The sequence below is a fragment of the Pongo abelii genome, chromosome 1, assembly GCF_028885655.2.
Source record: "Pongo abelii isolate AG06213 chromosome 1, NHGRI_mPonAbe1-v2.0_pri, whole genome shotgun sequence".
NCBI lineage: Eukaryota > Metazoa > Chordata > Mammalia > Primates > Hominidae > Pongo > Pongo abelii.
Window position 1 is genome coordinate 214,171,894 of NC_071985.2, and position 24,326 is coordinate 214,196,219.

The 24,326-nt window shown below is 49.9% G+C and overlaps 1 protein-coding gene across 1 annotated transcript in view; it reads left to right on the forward strand.

The window, feature by feature from the left end:
* The window catches only part of CAPZB (capping actin protein of muscle Z-line subunit beta), a 146,696-nt gene that overhangs the window by 99,769 nt on the left and 22,601 nt on the right, over nucleotides 1-24,326 (forward strand). Inside the window, 1 exon segment of the mRNA NM_001134166.1 lies at nucleotides 6,661-6,774. Within this exon segment, the coding sequence (NP_001127638.1) occupies nucleotides 6,661-6,774 (114 nt within the window).

Genomic DNA, 24,326 nt, shown 5'->3' on the forward strand with positions numbered 1-24,326 from the left:
CTGTTATTCCAATCATGCAGCAGACGTTTGAGGAGTGCCACCCACAAGCATGAGAGATAGAGCAGTGGACCAAAGGCCCCCTACCTTCATGGATCTTCCAGTCTAACGGGAGAGGGATGTTGTTCCCAAAAACAACTGTTCTATTATAATTGCATTCAGTCCTGCGAAGGACAGTGTACAGGGTGTGCATATGATGGGGATCCTGAGGGCAGGGAGGGTCTCTGTGGTTAAGGGGTCTACGAACGCAGCTCTGTCAGATACACAACTCTCCTCTCTCTTTCCGTCACCTCGCCCAAGGCTGTAAATAACTAAGTTGACATTAGTCCCTGCCCTGGGTGTCTGATCACCAGGTCTAGCGTAGGAGACATTGGGTAACTGATAACTGTATGATGTGATTCATACAGCCAGTGCAAAGTCTGTTCAGGGTGGGAGGGTAACACAGAAGAGGCCATGGTCAACTCCAGGAGGACTTCCTGAAGGAGGTGATGTCTGAGCTGGATTTTAAGGGCATGTAGGAGTTATACCTCTATTTTTTAAGAGTGGGAATCCTTAAACTGGCCCAGTGTTTCCATGATGAATTGCAGTAGTCACTGCCTTGGAGAATGGTAGAGGAACACAGCCTGCTTTAGGTTTATTTGGAGACCACAGAACCAGGGCTGTCTTGAAGCTTCACCCTAATGCTCTCTTTGGAGATGGGGCAACAAGGCTTCTGGGAAGTCAAAGCAGGAAAAATGATCAGATCAGGAGTCAGCCAGTGTGGGCTTCAAACCAGCACAGCTCCCTGTGTCAGTGGGACTTTGACAAATCACTTAGTGTCACTGGTCTTTTAGTTTTGTCATCTGTAAAATAGAAATAATAGTATTTGTTTACTCCACAGAATGCTTCCTGAAGAAAATAAAGAGGACAGTGGGAGGGAGGGAGAGGACGGGCAGGCAGGGAAGGCTCTCCCACAGGTGGAAACTGGAGGATGAAAAGGTCCAAGTCTGGGGAAGAGCCTGCTGGGTGCTGAGGCCCTGGGTGATGAGCTCACCAGGATGGAGCTGGCAGAAGGCCAGAGGTGGAGAAGGCAGTGAGGGGAGGGCAGTGGGGGCGGAGATGAGGGAGGAGGCATGGCCAGGGCAGGTCTGGCAGGGTCTTGAAGGCCAGGCTGAGGGTAATAAAAGTTAGCACAGGGTTATTTATTGGGGGGATAAAAGAAGTAACACGTGAAATGTTGAATGGCACAGACATTGTCATATACTTAAAAAGTTTAATACTGACTTATAAGAGACTAGACAACAGTTTTGTAATCATGTCCCTTTCCTATCTTTAAATGGAAATTAGGTAGAGAATATATTTTGCCCTCCTTCAGACCACAGACTAGAGTTGAAATGGTGAGAAGTGGTGAGATTTGAGGTCACTTTTAAAGGTAGAGCCAGCGGCCTCTGCAGGTGGGTGGGGATGGAAGAAGAGGAGGTGGGGTGTGAAGGGTGATCACAAGGCTTCGGACCTGAGCCACTGTTGATTGAGGTGAGGAGGACTCGGGGAGGAGCTGGCATAGGGACACTTTAAGCTTGAGAGGCCCATTAGATCAAAGTGGAGATACCAGGTAGGCTGTGGATGTACCATGTGGAGTTCCAGGAGAGAGGTTTAGGCTGGGGATGTGGCTGCAGATGTCCCAGCATATAGATGGTGATACAGCCCTGAGGCTGATCAAGTTCATCCTTGAAGGGCTCATTCTGTGCCTGGAACTGCTGGTCACAGCATGGCGTGCAGGTGCTGTCCTTGGGAGCATCTTGCTCTGTCGCCCAGGCTGGAGTGCAGTGATGCGAACATGGCCCCCTGCACAGGACCATAGGCATGTATCACCATGCCCAGCTAATTTTTTTTTTTTTTTTTGAGACAGAGTCTTACTCTGTTGCCCAGGTTGGAGTGCAATGGCACGATCTCAGCTCACTGCAACCTCTGTCTCCTGGGTTCAGGCAGATTCTCCTGCCTCAGCCTCCCAAGTAGCTGGGATTACGGGTGTACGCCATCACGCCCAGCTAGTTTTTGTATTTTCAGTGCAGACAGCGTTTCACCACGTTGGCCAGGCTGGTCTTGAACTCCTGACCTCAAATGATCCTCCTGCCTTGGCTTCCCAAAATGTTGGGATTATAGGCATGAGCCACTGCACCCAGCCCCAGCTAGTTTTTTTTACTTTTTCTCTCTCTCTTTTTTTTTTTTTTTTTTTTTTTTTGTAGAGATGGAGGCCTCACTTTGTTGCCCAGGCTGGCCTCGAACTCCTAGGTTCAAGCAGTCCTCCCACTTCAGCTTCCCAAATTGCTAGGATTACAGGTGTGAGCCACATTGCCCAGCCAGGAAGCCACTGATGAAGTGGGTGGACCAGCCCTTAGAGAGAGAAGTCCAGTGAAGATGGTGAGTGGTCTGAGACCAGGGAGCAGGCAGGGAGAAGTATTCTCACCCGGCATGCAGTTCAGGGAATGCTTCCTGGAGGAGGTGGTCCTTGAACTGGTCTTGCTTAATCAACATCATTATTATATTTATTATTTCCACCTGAAAACTCCAGTTGACTGTGTAAGGCAGCTCTTCTGCAGGAGCTGGTAGAAGGACGGGATCACGTCTAGGTCCGTGGCCAGGCCAGGCTCTGCGGGAGACTTGGTACTTGCAGCCCTTCCAGGTCACCCCTTTGTCCCCCACCTGCATTCCTGAGGCCCCACCACCAGCTCTGGGGGATCTCAGGCCTTTAGAGAGGAGCCCAGGGTGTGGAGGCAGAAAGTATGTCTTTCCTTTCTCCTCTTCTCGATATGAAACTCCAAGGTCTTCTGATTCTCTCCACAGATTTCCATCCTGTTTGATGGTTTGCTTAAATAAGATCCTTATGGTGTGACCGTTGCCAGCAGCACTGTTTGAAACCTGTTAGCTGAAACAAAAAGCCTTCTCGGAGGGAAATGAAAGGCCTGACTTTTGAAATCTAAGCATTCCTGTCCATCTGTCTTTTTTCAAATGGCCTCCATTTAAGCTCTTAAATGTGTTCTGAGTGCCCCTTCCACTAAGAATATTCTGGGTAATGTTATGATATTTCCCTCAGCTACAATTACCCTGGCTTCAGGACTAACAGCTTGAAATGCTATCGTCTGTGAGCCAGTAGAAATGTGAGTTACAGGCTTCTTGCAAATTGCAGGCCCCCAGTCTGCCCAAAAGATGGGCTCTTGTGTCTAATCAGGGTGCCTTGAAATGAACGCCACTTGGGTCGGGTCTTCCCGGCCTACAGGAAGGCGATGGCTGTCATCGAACTGTGGGAACGGTCCTGCGTGTGAGTGTGCTGCAGAGTCTCAAAGGACCACCCAGGGGAAGGAGGGAATTCAGCTCCACACCCTCAGATTCTTATCCACTCCCCCGGTCAGCAGAAGAACCAAGCCTTGTTTATAGATAAATCATGGCGACAGCATCTTTTCACCTGGATCTTTGTCTCTGAGATCTGATGAGAGGCCTTTGTTGATTTGGTGTTTTTGTTTTTTTAGTGCTTAGGTGAGGCTGAGGCAGGAGGATCTGCTTGAACCCAGGAGACAGAGGTTGCAGTGAGCTGAGATCGTGCCATTGCACTCCAACCTGGGCAACAGAGTGAGACTCTGTCTCAAAAAAAAAAAAAAAAAAAATTAGCTGGGCATGGTAGTACATGCCTGTGGTCCTGTGCAGGGGGCCATGTTCACATCACTGCACTCCAGCCTGGGCGACAGAGCAAGATGCCCCCAAGAAGGACAGCACCTGGACGCCATGCCTGTGACTGCATAAAAAAGCCAGAAAGCTGCTCCATCTCTTGGTTTGGAGAAGTGGAACACCAGCAGAATTCCCCTTTCTTCCTCTCCTGGGCTGTGAGGCTTCGGTCCACCAGCAGCATCCGCTTGGCACTGACTCAGGGCCAGGTACTGGGGACAAGGGCAGGCAGCACAGGCTCTCTGCTCTCAAAGACCTCTTGCAGTCGAGGGTGAGGGAAGAAGGGCAAGAATATGACAGGCATGAGGATCAACATCTGTGTGAGAGGGAGGAGGGAGTGGTTGGTTCTGTTGTGGGGTGGGGGGTGCAAGAATTCATTCTTTTCAATTTTTATTTATTTACAACTGTGATTGGACAAGAATAATTCATTCATTTTTTTTTTTCTTTCCCCGAGATGGAGTCTTGCTCTGTTGCCCAGGCTGGAGTGCAATGGCGCGATCTCAGCTCACTGCAGCCTCTGCCTTCTGGGTTCAAGTGATTCTCCTGCCTCAGCCTCCTGAGTAGCTGGGATTACAGGTGCACGCCACCACACCCAGCTAATTTTTTTGTATGTTTAGTAGAGATGGGGTTTCACCATGTTGGCCAGGCTGGTCTCAAACTCCTGACCTTGTGATCCTCCCGCCTCGGCCTCCCAAAGTGCTGGGATTGCAGGTGTGAGCCACCACGCCTGGCCAAATTCATTCTTAAAAACATTTTTTTTTTAATGAGCGTGTGGTTGAGTGCCAGGCACTGTTCTAGGTGCTGAGCAACCCGAAGAGAAGATGACAGAAAAGGCTCTTGCCCCCTCCTAGCTGAGGTTCTAGAGTGAGCTATCTACATCCAAATTGATTCCCATTAAATAAAATTAAGAATTTAGTCTCTTGGTCGTACTGGTCACATTGTAAGTATGCAAGTAGCTACACATGGTTAGTGACTTGTTTTGGACAGCACAGATTTAGAACATCTCCATCGTCTCAGGAAGTTCTGTTGGGCAGCCCCGTTTCAGAGGGAGGAGCGACAGGCTACAAGAACTGACAGGTTAGCCCGTGCTTGGCTTCTCAGGAGAACTGAGGCATCGATTGTGGGCGGCACGCCTGTCTTCCCAGCCATCTGGGGTCCCAGCTTGTTGACAGTTTCCTTCCCATGGTGTGCTAATGGTCCAGTGTGACCATGAAAGCTGGCTGCTGGTCATGGGGCACCAGGGGGTGTCTCACCCCATTCTTGCAAAGTCTCTACCAAAACTGTGGTGAGCAGCAGAAAGTGGTCAGCTTGAAACAAGGATTTCCAAAGGCTCCTTTTGCTTGGAGGTGATCAGGAGTGTAACGCCTGCCTGGAAACTCTTTGGGGACACCAAGCACAGCAACTCTTCCCCTACATACCATTTGTGAACCAGCCTCTGAGAAAGCTGCCTGCGGGTGGCTGGTGCAAGAGGCCGCCCAGCTTATTCTGGTTCCATCCTCCATGATCTACTGATACAGGTGCCTGGTGGAGCATCACTTACCAAGAAGAAAGATGTCTGTGTGCAGAATTCGTTAAAACTGGGGTTTGAAAGATGATGAGCATACTTTTTTTTTCCCTTAACATGCATTCCACATCACAATGATGTGGTCAGAAGGGGATGCGGAAAAGGCATTGTAGGTCTCTGACAGTGGAAACACTGAGGCGTTTAGACCAAGAGTGTGAAGGACTTTTTCTGAATTCCATGTTGTCTTCTCTGTCTTTTCATTCCTCTCTCACCTTTTTAATGCTGCTACTTTCTCTGAACACTCGGCCCTCTGAACCCCACCTGCAGGAATTAATGAGTAGATCTTTCCCTTATAACCCCCTCTCCAGTTCTCTGTGTGATTAAATGCTTTCCTGATGTGGCAAAATACATTTCAAGAAATAAAGCAAGTCTTTTGGGCTGCAAAAAGACTGGTTCTCATTACTTAGCAGTCTTCATATGTGTGCATAGCCCTTGGATGTTGGAAAAGCTATCCTGTGTTCACGTGGAGAACCTGATTGCTCAGGTTTTCTAATGTAATCAGCATTTCCCTGTGGAGCTGTGTCTCTTGCCCACCTCTGCAACTGACAGCTCTCTTCTTAACGCTTACTATGTAAGAAGGTCTTAAAGTTTATCTAGAGCCTCCAGCAAATCAGGGAGGAGAGAGGGGCATCTGTTGAACTATAAGGTGGTGAACACATGGCCAGGCGCGGTGGCTCACTCCTATAATCCCAGCACTTTAGGAGGCTGAGGCAGGTAGATCACTTGAGGCCAGGAGTTTGAGACCAGCCTGGCCGACACAGCCAAACTCTGTCTCTACTAAAAATACAAAAATTAGCTGGGCCTGTTGGCTTGCACCTGTAATTCCAACTACTCAGAAGGCTGAGGCACGAGAATTGCTTGAACCCAGGAGGCGGAGGTTGTGGTGAGCCAAGATCGCACCACTGCACTCCAGCCTGGACGACGGAGCGAGACTCTGTCTAAAAAAAAAAAAAGAAAAGAAAAAAAATAGGTGGTGAACACAAAACTGAGAAAGCGGCTAAGAAAGAACTAGCATTTGTTGAACACTGACAATCTGGCAAGCTCTGGGCTAGGCGCTTGATCTGCTTGTCTCATTTCTCATGACAGCCCTGTGTGCAGAGCAAGTAGCAGCCGCATTTTACACAGGAGAAAAGTGAGGCTCAAGGAGTTGGGACACTTGCTGAGCGTTCACAGCCAGTGAGAGGTGGAGCATGGGCGTGTGCCCCAGTCTGCCCGCATCAGAGCCCTTGCTCTCCAAACCTCCAGAAAGCCCTGTTTGTTGCCAGGACCCAGAAAAATCTTTGCTGGAGTTAGCGGCTTTGTCTCCGAGATTTCAGATAGCCAGGGCTCAGGCTGCGTGCTCGCTGGCCATGTCTTCATGGAACGATTCGTGGTATACACTTTTCCTTCCTTCCCTCCAGGTCACCATGGAGTAACAAGTATGACCCTCCCTTGGAGGATGGGGCCATGCCGTCCGCTCGGCTGAGAAAGCTGGAGGTGGAAGCCAACAATGCCTTTGACCAGTATCGAGACCTGTGAGTCACTTTCTCCTGTTGCACTTTAGCTTTTGTGATTTTTGAGAGTTAAATCCTAAGTGGCAGTGTTCTATCTGGAATCTGTTACCCGGCCAAGCATTCTCCCTGGAATCTGTTACCTGGCTCACCTAACTAAAGTTGGGAGCCGCCCATAGCAGGATGCAGGGCACTCGTTTGGTGGTTGGGTTGGTTATGAGATGACTCGGTCATAGAATGCTACCAGACTTCACTATGTGCTGTTCCCCTGCATTGTGATTCATAATAACAGCAGATGCCACTGGTACAGCGCCTACTGTGTGTAAGAAACAGTGCCAGGTATTTCTACATAGCATCTCAAATCCTCACAAACATAGCTAGTTTAGTCCTCGTTTCTCAGATTAAGAAATTAAGACACAGATTAAAGTATTTGTCCACAGCAAGGGGTAGAGCCAGGAATTAAAGTCAGGCCTGTTTATCTCCAAAGGCCCCTATGGATTTTTTTGCCATACCACACGCTCAGTTCTGACCTGGAGCTCAGGGGCCTCTGCCTCCAGCTGCTCCCAGGCCAAGATGAGTGCAGTCCTTACAGAGCAGGAGCAGAGCAGCAAACATCTTCCTGAATCCTGAGTTGTTCGTGGCCTCGGCACCTGCCTTAAAAAGCGTTTTGCTAGATCTGTTGAGATTTCTTCCTGCTCCGTCTAATCCTGCCTCCCAGCACCGCAGCATCAACATGTCACTTAATTGTTCAGGCTTACAAGGAAGGGCTCCAGAGAAAGTTAGCCATACTCAACAGAATCTCATTTATAATTAAGCTCTATACTGAAAATACAGCAAAACTATAAAATAGGCAATACTAATTCAAGTTGGCAGATTTTTTTCTGTCAAGAACCAGATCCTAAACGTTTTAGGCTTTGCAGGCCGCATAAGGTCTCTGTTGCTGCTTCTTGGTTTGTTTTCTGTTGAACCTTTAAAATGTAAAATTCACCTCTTGAGCTTTGAGGTGGGTGGCGCTTGGCCCGCAGTCTGTAGTTCGCCCACCCCTGGCCTAGGATGTAGGCAAGAAAATGGACATAAGAAAAGGAATCATCCAAACAGTGTCAAAAAGCTGGTGCTGCCCTACTTAGTGTATTTTCACTTTGCAAGTGTTTGGAGTGGCTGTGTAGTTCATAGCAGCTTGCTGTAACACATAAAGAATTTCTGGCAGGCACAGTGGCTCACACCTGTAATCCCAGCACTTTGGGAGGCCAAGGCAGGCAGATGGCTTGAGCCCAGGAGTTTGAGACCAGCCTGGGCAACATGGCGAAACCCCATCTCTTAAAAAAAAAAAAAATAAAATAAAATAAATTCACTGGGTATAGTGGCAGGCAACTGTAATCCCAGCTACTTGGTAGGCTGAAGTGGGAGGACCACGTGAGCCCAGGAGTTTGAGGCTGCAGTAGTAGCTATAAGGGCACCACTGCATTTCAGCCTGGGTGACAGAGTGAGATCCTGCCTCCAAAAATTAAAAAGTTTCTTTTAGAAGTTGATTTGGGAGGAAAAGTGATACTTCCAATATCTGACACACAAACAGAAAACCCATAGCACTTAGTAGAATGAAATACACAAGCACAGATCTAAGGAAGACAGGAATAAATGGCCTTAAACATTTCAGTGTCCTTGAAATGCATCAATGTGTAATACAACCTTATCTTCAGTATCTATTATGTACAAATATTTTATATACATTATCTTTACTCCTTAACAAGAACCTCTGGGGAAGATGGTTTTGTTCCTCCTTTTACAAATGAGACCAAGGTTCCAAGAGGTTAAATGACTCACACAAGACCACAGGACATGGAGGTGAAAAGCTAGGATTTGAACCCATATTTGTCTGAAATTCCCACAAATTGTGATTTTCACAGTTAAAATAGGCTTCAGTCTTTAAAGGTTCTTACATCTAGAACTTTGTCCTATTGTAGAATAGCTCCTTCCCCAGTGATACTGAAAAGCTGACTCATTGCTCTATGGTAGTTTACATGTAATTGTTTTTTACCTGCCCATATGGTAAGAAGCCAATCCAGCTATTAAACAAGAATGCCCAAGTAGAATCAGTTTAATATTAAAGTGATAATACTGGTAATAAAATAACGATAGTGATGATAACAGTTACCAGTGGCCATGCAAGTGGGCCTCCAGCTGTTCTCTGTCTCATTCGGTCTTCACAAGAACCCATGAGAGAGGGTTATCCCCCTCTTACAAACGAGCTGACAGATCAGAAAGGTGATATAACTTACCCAGGTTCACAGAGCTAGTAAGTGGTGGAACTGGGATATCAAACCATCCTTATCCAGCTCCAGAGTCCAACATCGATTTATTTACTCAGCAGACATTTGAGTGCCTCCCATAAGCCAGGTGCTTACTGAATACCAGGGATGCACCTCGTACGTGGTAGATGAGGCCCCTGCCCTCACCACACTCCATTGTGGAAAAACAAACAGTGGACAAGCGGACAAGTCATTGCTGCTGGTGATAACAGGGAGCAGCTGATTTGTTATGTAGAGCGGCCCATGAGGCCTCTTGAGGAGACACTTGACTGAGGTCTGACATTGAGGAAGCCAGCCAGGCAGGGGGGAGCTGGTTGTGCCAGGGTCTCCGAGGCAGGGGCAAACTCACCTGTCTAAGGCCCTGAGACTGGTGTCCCTTAATGTGCACACACAGCTGTCAACCAGCAAGTGCACACCCTCAGCCTCTTTTAAATTGGAAGTCAATTTGAAAGAGATTTGGGCAAAATTGGCCCCTTTTATATGTAAGCTTCTCGGGAGCCATCTCAGGATACTCCAGGAATACAGCCTGCCCTTTCAGCTAAGTTTGAAGGTGGAAGTGGAAAGTTCCCCCTTGAAAGTGTTTGCTAGATTTTCCCCCAGCTTGGGGAGCTAACGTGCCATGCATGCCATCCCCTAAGCCTGAGGAAGTTGCCTGGCCTCACCCCTTCTATTCTATGAGGAGGCTGTACTCTGGCTTATTACTGGGCTGCATGTTGAGATATGGAGGTGGGGGGATTCTGATTCTTTATGAGACTTAAGTATTTATGTTGTTACTCCCATAATAAAGTGATTCAGATGTGTTGCCTTACTTCGCCATTTAGGGCCAGCCTTGGGGAAGAGTCCAGTTTCATCTTGGACTTCTGCTTCCCTTGTTCTCCCTTCCTATGTCATCGTTCACATATGTAATGATACATGGTGTGTGGTTCTGCAGGGGCTTTTTTGGCCTGTTATCATGAGAATTTCCCTATTATCATTAAAACTCTTCAGAATAATCACTGGATCCTACAGTGACTATAGGACAAGTGGGAGTTATTCCATTTGGCAGCTGATGAAGCTGAGGCTCAGATAAGTACTCAAGCTGGTTAACGCAGCTAGAAAACCACAGGAGCCGGGAGTCATAGCTAAGGCCTTACTTTTCACGCTGCCTCTGGTGAAGCCTTTCCCTTCCCTGGGAAATGTGTATTTGTAAGGTGGCTTTTGATTTCTGTGTGCCTTTGACTTGCCTACACACTCCTCTCTGAAGGTAAACTGACTTGGGGGAGTTGAAAGAGGGGTGACAAGACAGCATCCTGCCCCCTAGTTGGGGGTCGAACTGGATAACCCAGACCCCGAGGGTCTGCAACAGTGTGTAGTGGGATCCAGGCTGGTGCCGTTCTGTTCCCAGCACCTCGGGAGGAAGGAGGAGAGTGGCCCCGCAGGAGAGGCAGGAGGCCCTTCCTTCCCTTGCATGTGCAGGGCAGTGGGGCCAGGCTCTTCCTGGGTGACGGGGACCGCAGACCACCAAAGGGACAGCAGTTGGAGCTGCCATCCGGGATACCAGAGGCATGAATTTTGACCCACCCCGTGCCATCGGAGTGTGCTGAGGAGCTCTCTCTCCTGGGACCACATGCGAGGAACGTTTTCCCAGCTGAACCACATGTGACGAACCAACCCATTTATAGTCTAAAAATTATGAGAACAAGTCTCTTTTTTTTCTTTTTTAAAAACATCTTGGTACATTGTGGTACATTGCTCATCTCCAGAAGTTCCCATTCCCAGAGTGCCCCGCGAGGCTGTTGGTGGCCACATAAGTGACCACAGCAGGCCCTGGAATGCAAGCTCTTTTCCCCATGGCGTTGGTGCAGAGGGGAGTCAGCTGGGTGGCCTCGTCTCCTGAGGGACATTGGCCAGGGTCACACTCGGGTTTCTAGGGACCAGGCTGTTCCATGGGGTGGAGAGGCAGTAGGCCATCCCTTCCTCTGCATCGTTTATCCAGCCCTTCCCCATACAAACACTTTCTCACACAAAGACTTGTTTGTTGTCCCCTGAGCAAGGCCGCAGCTCTCCCACCTGTCTTCTGTTCAGGTTGGCAGATGGGTTCAGGCAAGGGTCATTCTGAGAGGAGACCACCCAATGCTCCTGTCTGCTGGCTTGGTCACCCTGAGCTGCTGCCTGAGGGGCCAGGAGAGTGGCTGGTGTCCCTGGCCTGTGAGAGATGGCCGGAGCCTCAGCCAGACCCACCCTGCCAGGAGAAAAGGGGAGTGGCTGGAGAAGCCACCCCTTAAGAGCAGGCTGGGCTCGCCCTTGTGCCCAGGAGGGCTGCACAGGTGCAGCTGCCACTTTCAGGCCACACACTTCAAGCTAGAGCTTGGTCTGCGCCCCTGGTGGTTGGGGGTTGGAAGAGCAGACCGTGTTGACAGGGTCTTTAATTCACAACAATTCCAGCTGCTTCTGAATTCTTGGATCCTGATGAATTGCAGTTAGGACTATGTTTGGCTTGACTCCAGCCTCATGACCACCAACCCCATCGAATGACTGAGAGCTGCCAGGCTCCTGCCACGCTGGATCTCAGAATCCTCCCATGGGGACACCGTGCTGCAGCCAGCCTCCAGGGAGCCGCTTGTTTTATGGCCGAGAAGGTCACACTGGACTTTGCTCGCACAGAGATTTGACCCAAAAAAAGGAATAAAGAGGCCTCGGATACCCTGTCTTGCCCCTGCTCCTGCTCCCGCCGTACCCTGCTGGCTCATGCCAGAAGACTGGACTTGCTGTCTGTGGGCATGTTTGTTGTCGGCTGACGTAGCACCCACAGGCACTGGCCGTGTGTGTGCCACAGTCTGGAACAAGGTCCCTGCCCCCCACCCATTAGCCCATTAGCTTTGTCCTTACTCCTTGAGGCCCTGCTTAAAAAGATTAATGGTGCTTTGGGAGGCCGAGGCAGGAGGATTGCTTGAGGCCGGGAGTTTGGAACCAGCCTGGGTGACATAGCAAGACCCTGTACCTCCAAAAAATAAAATATAAACATTAGTCAGGCATAGAGGCACACACACACATAGGCCTAGCTCCTCAGCTGAGGTAGAAGGATTGCTTGAGCCCAGGAGTTCAAGGCTACAGTGAGCTATAGTCATGCCATCATACACCCAGCCTGGGTGACAGAGTGAGTCCTTGTCTCTGGAAAAAAAAAAGAAAACTAAAAAATAAAAAATATGTGAAAGGAGACATTGGTAAAGAGATAGGCTTGAGGGTCCAGAGACCTAGAGCATGATCCAGGCAGCCCATGGGCCACACCAGCCTCCTCAGATAGCAGAACTTACCGTCTCCCCAGAGGCTTCCTCTGTCACCGGAGAGAAAAATCTTCTTCACTGGATCCTGAGGGAAAGACGTAGATTCTGGCTTCAGGCTCTGGGCTTTGATCCCTGGCTCTGTAAAGGCTCTGACTTTGTAGAGAGTTGGATTTAATCATAAGCACATGGAATCAATGTCAGAATGAAGGAGCTGGGCCAGGGGACGGGTTGACCAGCAGGACTTTCTGGCTTGTAACTCCTTGGAGATGTGGCAGCCCCTCTCCCCTGTGGATTGAAAGGGCCAGCAGTTGGGAGCGTGACTCCTTAAGGTGGGCAAAAGGCGAGTACGGGTGCAGGGGGCTGAGCCGTGTGTCCTCACGGCTCCCTCTCAAGTCCACTAGCTCCTGGCTTGCCCTGCCTCTCCTGGGTCCCTGCGGCACTCTCACGTCCAGGTCCGTTCCATAACTGATGATTCCCTTCTCTGCCATCCTCAGGGGCAGAAAGAGATCATAGTAGTACTTTCCCTAGGAGAGTAACTGTCAAGCCGCTGTTGATAGCACTACCCAAACAGCCTTGTTTTTAGATGAAAAGAGCCAGTTTGCGTAAATGCTTAGGAGATGACAAGCACATTTTGCTGGTGTGCTGGGGCCAGGTGAGGGTATTATCTGCTCGCAAGTCACCTTCATTTTCATCACTTCCCCTCCCAGCCAGCCCACCCACCTGGTCCCCAACATCTAGGCTATTCTCTCTACCAAGTCCCGAGATGGTTTTCCACCTGTAATTGATGGGCCTGGCTCATCCAGGGGATGTCACAAGAACTGAGCACCGAGGCAGAGGGAAAGACGGCGAAGCGGGCCGACTCCTGGGCAGCTGGCTCAGAGGATCATTTGACACTCTTTCTCGGCAGAGCCGACTCTGCTTTCTTAGGTCCAAGCCTGGTCTAGCTCATCAGTCACAAAACCTCATCTTTTGACCTAAGTGATCTTTCTTGGGAGAGACTTAGAAGTGGAGACTTTGCTGTAGGTTAGGCACCGGCAGCTGTCAGAGGAACATCTTGCTGGTGTGAGCGACCAGTGGGCTGCCATGAACCCCAAGATTAACACTTTGATTTTTCAGGTTCCTGGAGAAGACAGGAAACCTTTCCTGCTTGAGCTTTCACATCAAGTCTGGCCCTGGCCTGTGTCGGCCCCGGGTTCTGCCTGGGACCAGATGTTCTGACCAAAGGGCTGGCACTGCCTTCTTCCAAAGATGATTACTCCCATCTGCGCCAGACGTCTCACCCCATGCTCTGAAGTCCTCGGCTCTTGGCTTGGAGCAGATAATACCTTCAAACATGCGGTTGCAATTTATTGGCCTTATAAGTTAATTTTAGTGGGTGTGCAATTGATTGAAATCAAAGCCTAATGAAGGCCAGAGTCTGGGGGGTGGAGGAGCAGGGTGGGAGGGTATTTTGTGTTCTTCCTTGCTTCAGTTCTGAGATAATCTTCAAAAGCTTTAATTAGCTTTTCCAATCAGCCCTCCTTTTCTGGAAGAAGTTTATAGAGTGAAACAAGGCTGGCGTCCCCATGGCAGTCACAGGGCCCAAGGGTCTCTCCAGGAGTGGAGCAGCCAGGAGCTTGGTGGATGGGCCCCACACCCCGGCCGGGGCTCCCCAGCACCTGTCCCCTCTCTGGGCCATTTCAGAACTGCAGTTGTTCCTGCTCCTTCCCGCCATTTGATGTTTGAGGAACACTGGCCCAGGAAGGGCAGGATGTCCATGTTCACATGTGAGAAATGTTTGCACCTGATTTCCGGGGTCCTTGAAACGCAGGTTCCCAGCCCCGGACCCCTCAGGGCACCCCTTCCTCGGGATGTGAGCATGGAGGAACTGCAGGTGACAGGGGGAGATTTTCCAGGGAAATAGTGCAGAAGTGTGAGCGGGCAACTGAGGTGCTAGGGGGTTTCCCAGGCAGAAGGCACCACCACCTCCCGCCAAAAGCCTCTGACCCTCACCATGGCGTCTGAGGTCCGGCCACGGAATGGAGAGGAGGACCTTGGCTTTAAAGAGCTTTGGACTGGATTCTCTATTTGTCTTTTCTTGCTGACTGACTGTGGGCGAGTGTGTTAACCTCTCTGAGCCGCCGTTTCTTTACCCATCCTGCGGGCTGAGGCGTCACTCAGTGACACACTGTGCATCAGGCCCCTGCTGCACTCACGCCTTGCGTCCACCCAGCACCTTCCAGGCTGCTGGGTGACAGGGCTCTTTTAATTGTGCAGCAGGTATCTGTATGTGCATCTTACATTCTGTACCTGCATCTTACATTCTGTGCATTTATGATCATGGATATGGGGCCATTTGGGTGGCGGACCTGGTGGGGTAGCAGGCTTCGTGATCATGCAAGAAGGCTGTAGTTTCGGGATGGGGCTCTTCCACCACCTCCCACATCAAGGCCTCCAGAAAATCTCTGTCTCAAAAATGGAATTAATGATTCTGCTCAATCCACATCATCAGGGTGTAGTGAGGCTGAACAGAGATGCTGGTAGTGCCCGTCTGCAGTGACTGGAGAGAGAATCCTTGGGATCGGTCACCAGGTCCTTACTGAGAACCTGCCGGGGATGGTGTCATGTGCCCAGGGTCAGTGGCAAATGCATCAGGCCCAGTCCCTCCCTCACGGGGCCCATGTTTCAACACAGGAACAAGTCAACAGATGAACACAGTACTTGCACAGTTTGATAAACGCTGCAAAGGAACGAGAGCTGGGTCCTGCAGTGGGGAAGAGCAAAGGGTGTGGATGTTAGGGAAGGCTCTGAGGAAGGAACTGTGGGTCGGTTACAGGGGGGTTGCCCTTGAGTGGAAAGAGCTAACAGAGCTGGCCTGAGACTGCTGTCCCTCGGAGGCCTGCTTGCCACCTTGGCCCGCAGCTGGCATCTGGGAACTTGGGTTTCAGGAGGGCTCTCACCACTCCCTGATAAGAGTGACTTCTGACGCCTGAACTGTGTGCAAACAGCGTGGCTTCCTTCTCCTTTCCTTGTGGGCATCTGAAATTTCACCGTGTGCTAGGTAGAGGGTGCTTAGCAGTACAGCCCTGGGCACTGAGTCCCTGGCGTGCTTCCCCAGTAGACAGTACTTCACACATGCCGTCAAGCCCATCCCTGGGGGAGTGTATCACGTCCTGTGTGACATCATGGAGCAGGACGTTGAAAGCTGGTGCCTGGTTTCTCAGGACCCCAGCCCCTGCGCCTTCTCCCTCAGCCTCCTTTGCTCTGTTCCCTTCAATAACCCTTGGCCCCGAGGGCAACTTTGTGCCATGTTCCGTGAGTCCTTGCAGCGAATTATGGAGCCTCGGGTGGTCTGGGGATCCCGGGCACAGCCCTGTACTGTGATGGGAGAGGACAAGGACAGTGCCCCGAGCAGTGGGAACTGCCTGGGCCACGCCCTGAAGGGATTCCCAGTGGTCGTGGGCAGTGAGTGGAGGCCGGAACAGGACAGGGCAGTGGGGAGAGGCTCACAGGCCTGTGGGGCGCGGGCTCTGGGTGTCATTCTGGGAGCCTTGGGAAAGGTCTGGAAGGTTCCAAGGGTAGGACAGCTCTGATGTGCATCCAAAGAAGTTCCTCAGAAGTAGTGTGGAGGCTGGATTGGAGAGGCGAGGAGCGGGAAGGACCTGACAGCTCAGCTAGAGTGGAGGTCTGCTTTCCTTGCTCTGGCTGAGTGAACTCTGCAGTTCCAGGTGCCCCGGGGGCTTTTTCCACCGCTGGAAACGGCCAGGCCTGCGGAGTCAGAGCCCCACTGGGTGGTGGGCGGAGTAAGGGAGTAACGGAGAATGCTTAAGAACATCCTGGAGCTGCAGGGACTGTTTGGTTGGGGGACATCCCCCTTCACTCCCTGTCCCTTCAGTGAGGTCTGTGTTCTCATTTCCTTGCCTAGAGGTAGGACCTTTCCCCAGATGTAAAGGCCTCCAGAGGGATCCTGTGACAGGCACCACTTGCCACTCATCTTGCACTCGGGACAGCAGGGTGGAGCCAGGCCATCTCTGGCTTCTGGCATGTCCACAGTGTAATTAGCACTTGGGTTTGAACATGTTTGTGTCTTCAGCCATGTGCGCACAGGGCCTCTGAGAACCCGCCCTGCCTGCTATGGGACACCGGCTTGCCACTGCCTAGGGCTTGTGAGAAAGTGCCAGAAGCACTTAATGGGGAAACCCAAGCCCACCTCTATTGTGTTGTTTTCACAGAGCAGAGAGAAAGGTCTGGAGAAACCTCACAGCTTTAGAGGGATAGAGCTGAGCCTGCTTCCTGTTCTCGCAGTGCGTTTCAGCTCTTTCGTGACCACTGCTCCTAGTGGGGGTGTCTGCTACAGTTATCAAGCCCCTGAAGAGTGGGTCTAGACAGGCTTGCATGTTGCCCCCTGTCCTGGGGTCCCCTTTCATCTGGCATCCTAAGGCTGCAGGCCAGTGTCTGGTTGCTTGGCATGTGCAGTCTGATTTTCATCTGCTGAAAGAAAGTTAAATGGAAAACAGGAGTGTGCAGAAAACAAGTTTGCTTATAAACATGATCCCTGGGTCAGCCTCAGGGACTCTGATGCCTCTAGAATTCTTGGGTTCCTCTAACCAGATGGCACACAGTCACTCTTTGGTTTGGGCCGTTGCACATGTTGGAGTGAAACTCTGCTGCTGGAAGCAGGGACCAGCTCCCTCCCTTGGTCAAGCTCCCCCATCCTGCCAGAGACCCTGCACTCACCTCACTGAGATGTTTCCCAGGCTTCTGTGATGGAAAACTGCTTTGTGCGAGTATCAAGAATAGGTGGGGTGGGGCACAATGGCTCACACCTGTAATATCAGTGTCTGGGGGCTGAGGTGGGAGCATCACTTGAGCCCAGAAGGTGGAGGCTGCAGTGAACTATGATCCCACCACCACACTCCTGCCTGGGTGACAGAGAGAGACCCCATGTCTAATTAAAAAAAAAAAAAAAAAAAAAAAAAGGCATTCTTACAGTGACCCAGCCAGCAGCCCCAGCTGCCTCACTGAGGCAGAGAACCCTCCAAAATCCCCAGTACAGGGTGCTCAGGGAATGTCCCGGATTCCTGGTCACCCAGCGGGCTCCTTTTTTAACCCTGACTCTCTCCACATTTTTTTTTTTTTTAAAGAAAAACAAAAAATGGAGACGGGGGGGTCTCACTCTGTTGCCCAGGCTGGTCTCAAACTCCTGGCCTCAAGTGATCCTCCCATCTTGGCCTCCCAAAGTGCTGGGATTACAGGCGTAAGCCACTGCACTTGGCCTGACTTTCTTCTCTTTGGGGCAGCTTTGTGTTCAGTGGTGTGGCTTCATACGTGCATCTAACCTACTGGCTGACCCTGTTCCGTCCGCCTGCACTCCATTCCCCCACAGCTGGCACGTCTCAGGATGGCCAGGCAGCCTGGCATGGGGCAGAATATGGGCACTGGGGCCAGCCAAGCCTGACATCTCCTCCCAGATTCCTACTTCTCATCCTGTGACTTGGGCACGTTCCTTATCTCTCTGGGTTACAGTTTTCTTAACTGTAAAAAAAAAAAAAAGATATGCAAAGCCCCTGACACAGAATGAGTTGTCAACAGTGGCAGCTTTGGATGAGAGTGATGACTTGGAAGCGCAGAAAGCCCTGACTGTTGACGGCTCATGAGGTAGCTCCATGGGGCCAGCAGTGTTTTCACAAGTAGTCCAGAGGGCAGAAGATGGTCGCAGTGGTGCCAAGTGTGGACAGTTTGGCCAGGTCCCAAAACCAGATCCCGGCGCCAGATAGCCGGCCCCTGCAGCGGTGGCACCATTGTTTCCAGAGAGGCCTTCATTATTTCTCTTCAAGTAAAAAAAATAAAAGTCTCGTAAAAGAGAGGCTCTAAAGCGTGGCAGCCGCAGTCCAGATGTGCCTTCTAAGTGCAACTGGCATTAAAGTCGCACATGCCTAAGCTGATTGGTATGTTGACTCAGGGGATTGTTGCACCTGTGTGTACTGGAAGGAATTTCCGCTGAATACCTGTCCCATGTCCATGGGCGGCCTCTGGGCCGTGTTCCCTAAACCATGGTGAAAACAGCTGGTCTCAACACACAAACAAGGGTGGTCGAGTTTCAGCATCAGCTCTGGACACGGCCCGCCCAAAGCCAAGTGTTGATCTTTCTCCATTTTGCGTGGAGCCTGTGCCTGTGGGTACGGAACCGCTCCCAGTAAGCGGCATTTTGTGTTTCTGACGGACGCTTCCAGGGCAGCTCAGAACACGTCGAGATTGCCTTCTCCTCCCCTCTGCTCAGAAAGTAAGAGCCTGATGAAAACCAGCAGCCACCACTTGTTGAGTGCTTGCTCTGCCAGGTGCCATGGCAAGTGCTGGCCCGTTCATTTTTTTCTTGTGATCTTCCTTATATCTCCTCATGCTTGTTTGCCAGATGCATCTTGAGTGCAGGCTGGTATGACCAGTGTAAGGGAGAGAACCCACACTCTCCAGCCCCTCGTGTGCCGTCTGCAGCTCTCTGGACTTTGCAGCGTTGTGCCCACTGGGCAGCGCCCACACCCATCCATTGGACAGGGGATGTGCTTAGCTTCTTTTCGAAGTTGGCTAGATGGCAGCCAGCAGAGCAAAAAGGACTGTTGGTCTACACCACGAGGAAGGGAGCCAGGTTTTAGGTGCCTCTCTCAGCAGAATGGACAGTTTTCTCTTTTTCCTGAGGTGGAGTTGAATTGTTCCCACCTGTGAAGACCAGGTGCCTGTTTTGTTGTAAGGATGTTAAGGATGATCAGAAAAACAAACTACTGCTGATAGCTGGGGATTTTAGTTTCTTTTTTACCCTAGGAGGGAACAAAAAGGCATTGTTTTGGGGCCAGAACCTCAGCTGCCGGGGAATGGCTCTGCCTCTGGGTTTTATTCTCTTCCTCTTTGCCATAAAATCAGTCATGGAGCTTGGGAGTTTCTGTTTGTTTGTTGTTGTTGTTTCTTTTGAGATGGAGTCTCGCTCTTGTTGCCCAGGCTGGAGTGCAGTGGTGCCATCTCAATGCACTATAACCTCTGCCTCCTGGGTTCAAGCAATTTTCCTGTCTCAGCCTCCTGAGTAACTGGGATTACAAGCACCTGCCACCATGCCTGGCTAATTTTTGTATTTTCAGTAGAAACGGGATTCACCATGCTGGCCAGGCTGGTCTCGAACTCCTGACCTCAGGTGATCTGCCGGCCTCGGCCTCCCAAAGTGCCGGGATTATAGGCATGAGCCACCACACCTGGCCGGGAGTTTGTTTGAACTCATGCCTGTATGACCTTGTCTTTGTCATGACCAAGCACCAGTTACAGCAAAAAGTGTCCCTCATGACCATTTATTTTATTTATATATATATATTTTTTGAGACAGGGTCTCACTATGTTGCCCAGGCTGGTCTTGAACTCCTGGAGTCAAGTGGTCCCCCCACCTTGGCCTCCCAAAGTGCTGGGATTATAGGCGTGAGCCACCATGCCTGGCCTAAGACCACTTATTTGTCCCAGGTCTTGCTGCTACTCCTTGGTGAGATCCCAGAAGCAGAACACACCATACATGTGACAGGAGAACATAGGGTAGGAGAAGGAAGACTCTTGTGGAATCTTACATGTTGGAGCTGTTTGAGGGCCCGGGTTCCTAGCTTAGCACCAGATCATAGAGGAATTCTGCTTTTTTCAGTTACATCAACATTTCAAAATTTTTAGCCTGTGCTCTTCAGCCGGCATTCCAGCCAGCCCCACCTCCTGTTTTCCCTTCTACTTCTGCTTTGTCAAGGCTGTGGGTGTTTCCATCTTCTCTTTTTTTTTTTTTTTTTTTTTTTGAGACGGAGTTTCACTCTTGTTATTCAGGCTGGAGTGCAATGGCGTGATCTCGGCTCACTGCAACCTCTGCCTCGCGGGTTCAAGCGATTCTCCTGCCTCAGCCTCCCAAGTCACTGGGATTACAGGCATGCACCACCATGCCCTACTAATTTTGTGTGTTTTTTTAGTAGAGACGGGGCTTCTCCATGTTGGTCAGGGGGGTCTTGAACTCCTGACCTCAGGTGATCTACCCACCTCAGCCTCCCTAAGTGCTGGGATTACAGGCGTGAGCCACCGCGCCCAGCCTGGTTTCCATCTTTATACTGACTCCAACATGAAAAAAGTGCCCAGACCAGAGCCCTCCTTCCTAGTGGACCATCAGTTTCTCCACAGAAGCCTTCACTAGAGCTGCCGGTGCTCTTTCTGGAAATCCACACGATCTGGAACTCAGTGACATCCTCATTTGCACGGTCTCCTGCTTTCACGTATATTCCTGTGCATAAAGACTTCGGGAGAAGAGTGGCTTGGATAGAATACAGATCACAACAGACTTGGGATCCCAAAAGAGACGTTGAAATGTTGAAGCCATGTCTACGAGAGTGATCTGTAACAGATTTGAGTGGAAAGTGATATTCTTGGGTCCAGTCTACCAAGTTCTCAAGTCCAGGATGTGAGAGGCATTTTCATGGCAACACATAAGAAAAATATTCAGCTGTACACGGTGACTTATGCCTATAATCCCAGCACTTTGGGAGGCCGAGGTGGGAAGATTACTTGAGCCCAGGAGTTCAAGACCTGCCTGAGCATAGCCAGACCCTGTCTCTACAAAAAAATTTAAAATTACCCAGGTGTGGTGGCATGCACCTGTAGTCCCAGCTACTCAGGAGGCTGAGGTTGGGAGGATCACTTGAGCCCAGAACGTCGAGGCTGCAATGAGCCATGGTCATGCCATTGCACTCCAACCTAGGCAAGAGAACGAGACCCTGTCTCAAAAAAAGAGAGAAAAAAAAAGAAAAAATACTCCATTTGAGATGACTTCAAGTTCAGTATGTGTAGCATGAATTAGGTGTGATTGCTATGAAAGCTAATTTGGTCTTGAGTGCTAGAGGGAGGAGTAACCTGTTTGCCAAGAGATGTGCTAGTCCTTGCTATGCATTGGTTAACACGTAGTTGGGGCATTGTTTTCTGTTCTTTTAAGGACATTGACAAGCTGGAGTATGTTCAGAAGGATAAACACAAGGTATTGAGTCGTATGAGGAATTACAAGGAGGAGAAGGCCAGAAAAGAGAAATCTTGGTGTAAGCCAGTTTTAAATGTTTGAAAGGACTATGCAAGGAAAGGGCATTAAGTCCTTGTTTTTTTGTGATTCTGGAAGGCAGTAGTGAGAAGTCTTCACTCAAGTCCAGAGAGAACTGTCTGAGTTGTTCAGAACAGAAATGTTTGCCTCAGGAATGTAATGAGTTCACTGTCACTGGAGGTGTGTAAGCAGAGGTTTGACAGAGACTAAGATGTTAGGAACCTGCCCTGTGGTGCTCAGTCTGCCTCATACAGGCCCTGATGCAACCACCAAATCCTGGAATGTCAGAGCTGGGAGGACCCTCTACACTGGCCTCTGATCCAGCTCTTTGATTTTACAAATAAGAAAAAAGTCTTTTGCACTATGTTGGTGCCAAATATTGCCTTTCCCTTGGCTTTATTCAGTGAAGTTGACTGCGGGAGAAAGCCCTGTTCCAGCACCTGTGGAGCTCACCTTATAATACCCCTAATTTGGCTGCTGCTTGTGCCTCAGCGTCACAGATATCTCAGGCCAGAGGTCCAAGTCCTGTGAGTGTGGCCCAGCCCACTAATAGCCAGAAGGCCATGTCTCAGTGAACCCTAGAATCACAGAGTCTGTTTCTTGGCTCATGCTGGAAAGCCCTGCTCCCAGCAGGTCTGTCCTGGCCTTGGTTCTTGTGGCATATACTCATTACCTGTTGGGAGCCTTTGTATTCGAGCCACGAATCCAGCTCTTCTCCCAGGAGGTGATTTGAAAGGAAGGAGTAAATACCAGCTTCAAAGCCCCTTCTTCCCCTCCCATTTTCCTTGTTAGATTTGCAGCCCAGTGTTGGCCAGGCCTGGGAATTGGGTAATTCATAATTACAGCTCAGATTCCCCGAGCAAGTTTCCACCCCACGCACACCTCAGCTTCAGACACTCCATAAAGCTTTTGGAGCTGAAATATTTTCTTTTCTTTTTACTTTTGTGAAGTAGGTCATTTTGAGTGTGAAGTATTATGTTTTCCCTTTTTTCTCCTTTCCCCCAGAAGTCCTGTGGTTGAAAAGTTACGGACATAGAATCTATATCCATGACTATGACATTATTCAACTGGAAGAGTGATTTTCAGGGAGAAACGACCTAAAACTCTGAGAAGAAGAGAATTACTGACACATTAGGCTTTTAGCTGATCCACATTTAGGGACCAAGGTGACGATAGACAAAAACCCAACAAGATGTTTAATTGTAATTGGCTGTGCTGATAAACGTCTTGAGACCAGCCTGGGCAACATAGCAAGACCCTGTCTCTACCAAAAAAAAAAATTTTTTTTTTTAATTAGCCATGCATGGTGGTGCATGCCTGTGGTCCCAGCTGCTTGGGAGGCTGGGGAAGGAGGATCACTTGAACCCAGGAAGTCAAGGCTGCAGTGAGCTGTGATCGCACCACCACACTCCAGCCTGGGCATCAAAGCAAGACCCTGTCTCAAAAAACAAAACAAAAAATGTTAATCTGTGTTAGGAAAGTCTTAAAAGGCGCCGGGACCATTGGTAAAACTGATGGCACTCAGTTGAAGGAGTTAGCTCTTCAGTGGACACAAGCATCAGGTGACTCCAGCACTTTGCTCCCAGTCATTCCCAAGTTGGTCTGTCATTTCACCCCTTCCTCATCTTCCTGGAGCTTCTGAGGCCCCCCCACTTCATGGTTCAACACTTGTCCAAGTTGACTTCTCCGCAGTCTTTGCAAGCTAGTCCCTGTGTTGTCGTGGCCACTGGGGAGCTCTGATTTGAGCATGTCATTCAGCCTCTTGACTGTGGGGATTGATTTTAGCCCTGTGCTGCCCGTGCTGCCTGGCTTTCCATTTAGGAAAGAAGCCTAGGAAAAGCCCATGCATTTCTCTTTGGGCCTCCACGGTTTTTTTTTTCTTTCTTTTTTCTTTTTTTTATAGAGGCTGGCCTCGAACTCCTGGGCTCAAGCAGTCCTCCCACCTCAGCCTCCCAAAGTGCTAGGATTACAGGTGTGAGCCACTGCGCCTGGTCCTAGGCCTGCATATTTAAGAGAGGTTCTTGACCAGACGCGGTGGCTCATGCCTGTAATCCCAACACTGAGTAGAGACCGAGGCCAGGAGTTAAGAGACCAGCCTGGGCAACACGGTGAGACCCATTCTCTACTAAAAATACAGTAATTATCCAGGCATGGTGGCAGACCCCTGGAATCCCAGCTACTTGGGAAGCTGAAGCAGGAGAATCACTTGAACCCGGGAAGTGGAGGTCGCAGTGAGCTGAGGTTGTGCCACTGCACTCCAGCCTGGGCGACAGAGCGAGACTGTGTCTCAAAAAAATAAAATAAAGCACTCCAGCCTGGGCGACAGAGAGACTGTCTCAAAAAAATATAATAAAAAGTTCCCCTTCTACCTCCTTGACCAGAGACCTCACTGCAGGCACTCGCTGGGCTTTTCCTCTTGAGCCCAAATCAGCTGAGCTGTGGTAGTGAGTCCTGGGCCCATTCCCTCCCTGCAGAGTTGGGAGATTTTGAAATTATCAGGCATGGGCAGGGGCCAAGGCATGGCGGATTAATTCCTCTGCAGCCTGCTCTCAGCGCTTGGCCGCATTTGCTCATTCCCGCACATGGAAGTGTGAGGCCTGCGAGTGAGTCGCTGGCGATGGTAGAGCCACCTTATTGAAATAGCATGTTAGCATTTAAACAATATTAATACTATTTGACTCATTAAATATACAAAGGCCAGTTAAAGTGCTTCCATGTGTGTGCTGTTAGTTCTGCGGGCGACTCCTCAGATGGCTTTATGTGGTTTCAGACAACGTTTTAGCACATTCTTAAAATACCCACAAAAGCCTTTATGTAAAAACTCATAAATGCAAACCACATAAAAATTATTTTTTTTCCTTGTTTCATGTCATTATGATCAAAGTACAGTAGGTAAGAAATAAATTTTCAAAAACGTGTTGTGGTCCCTCTTTAATTAAT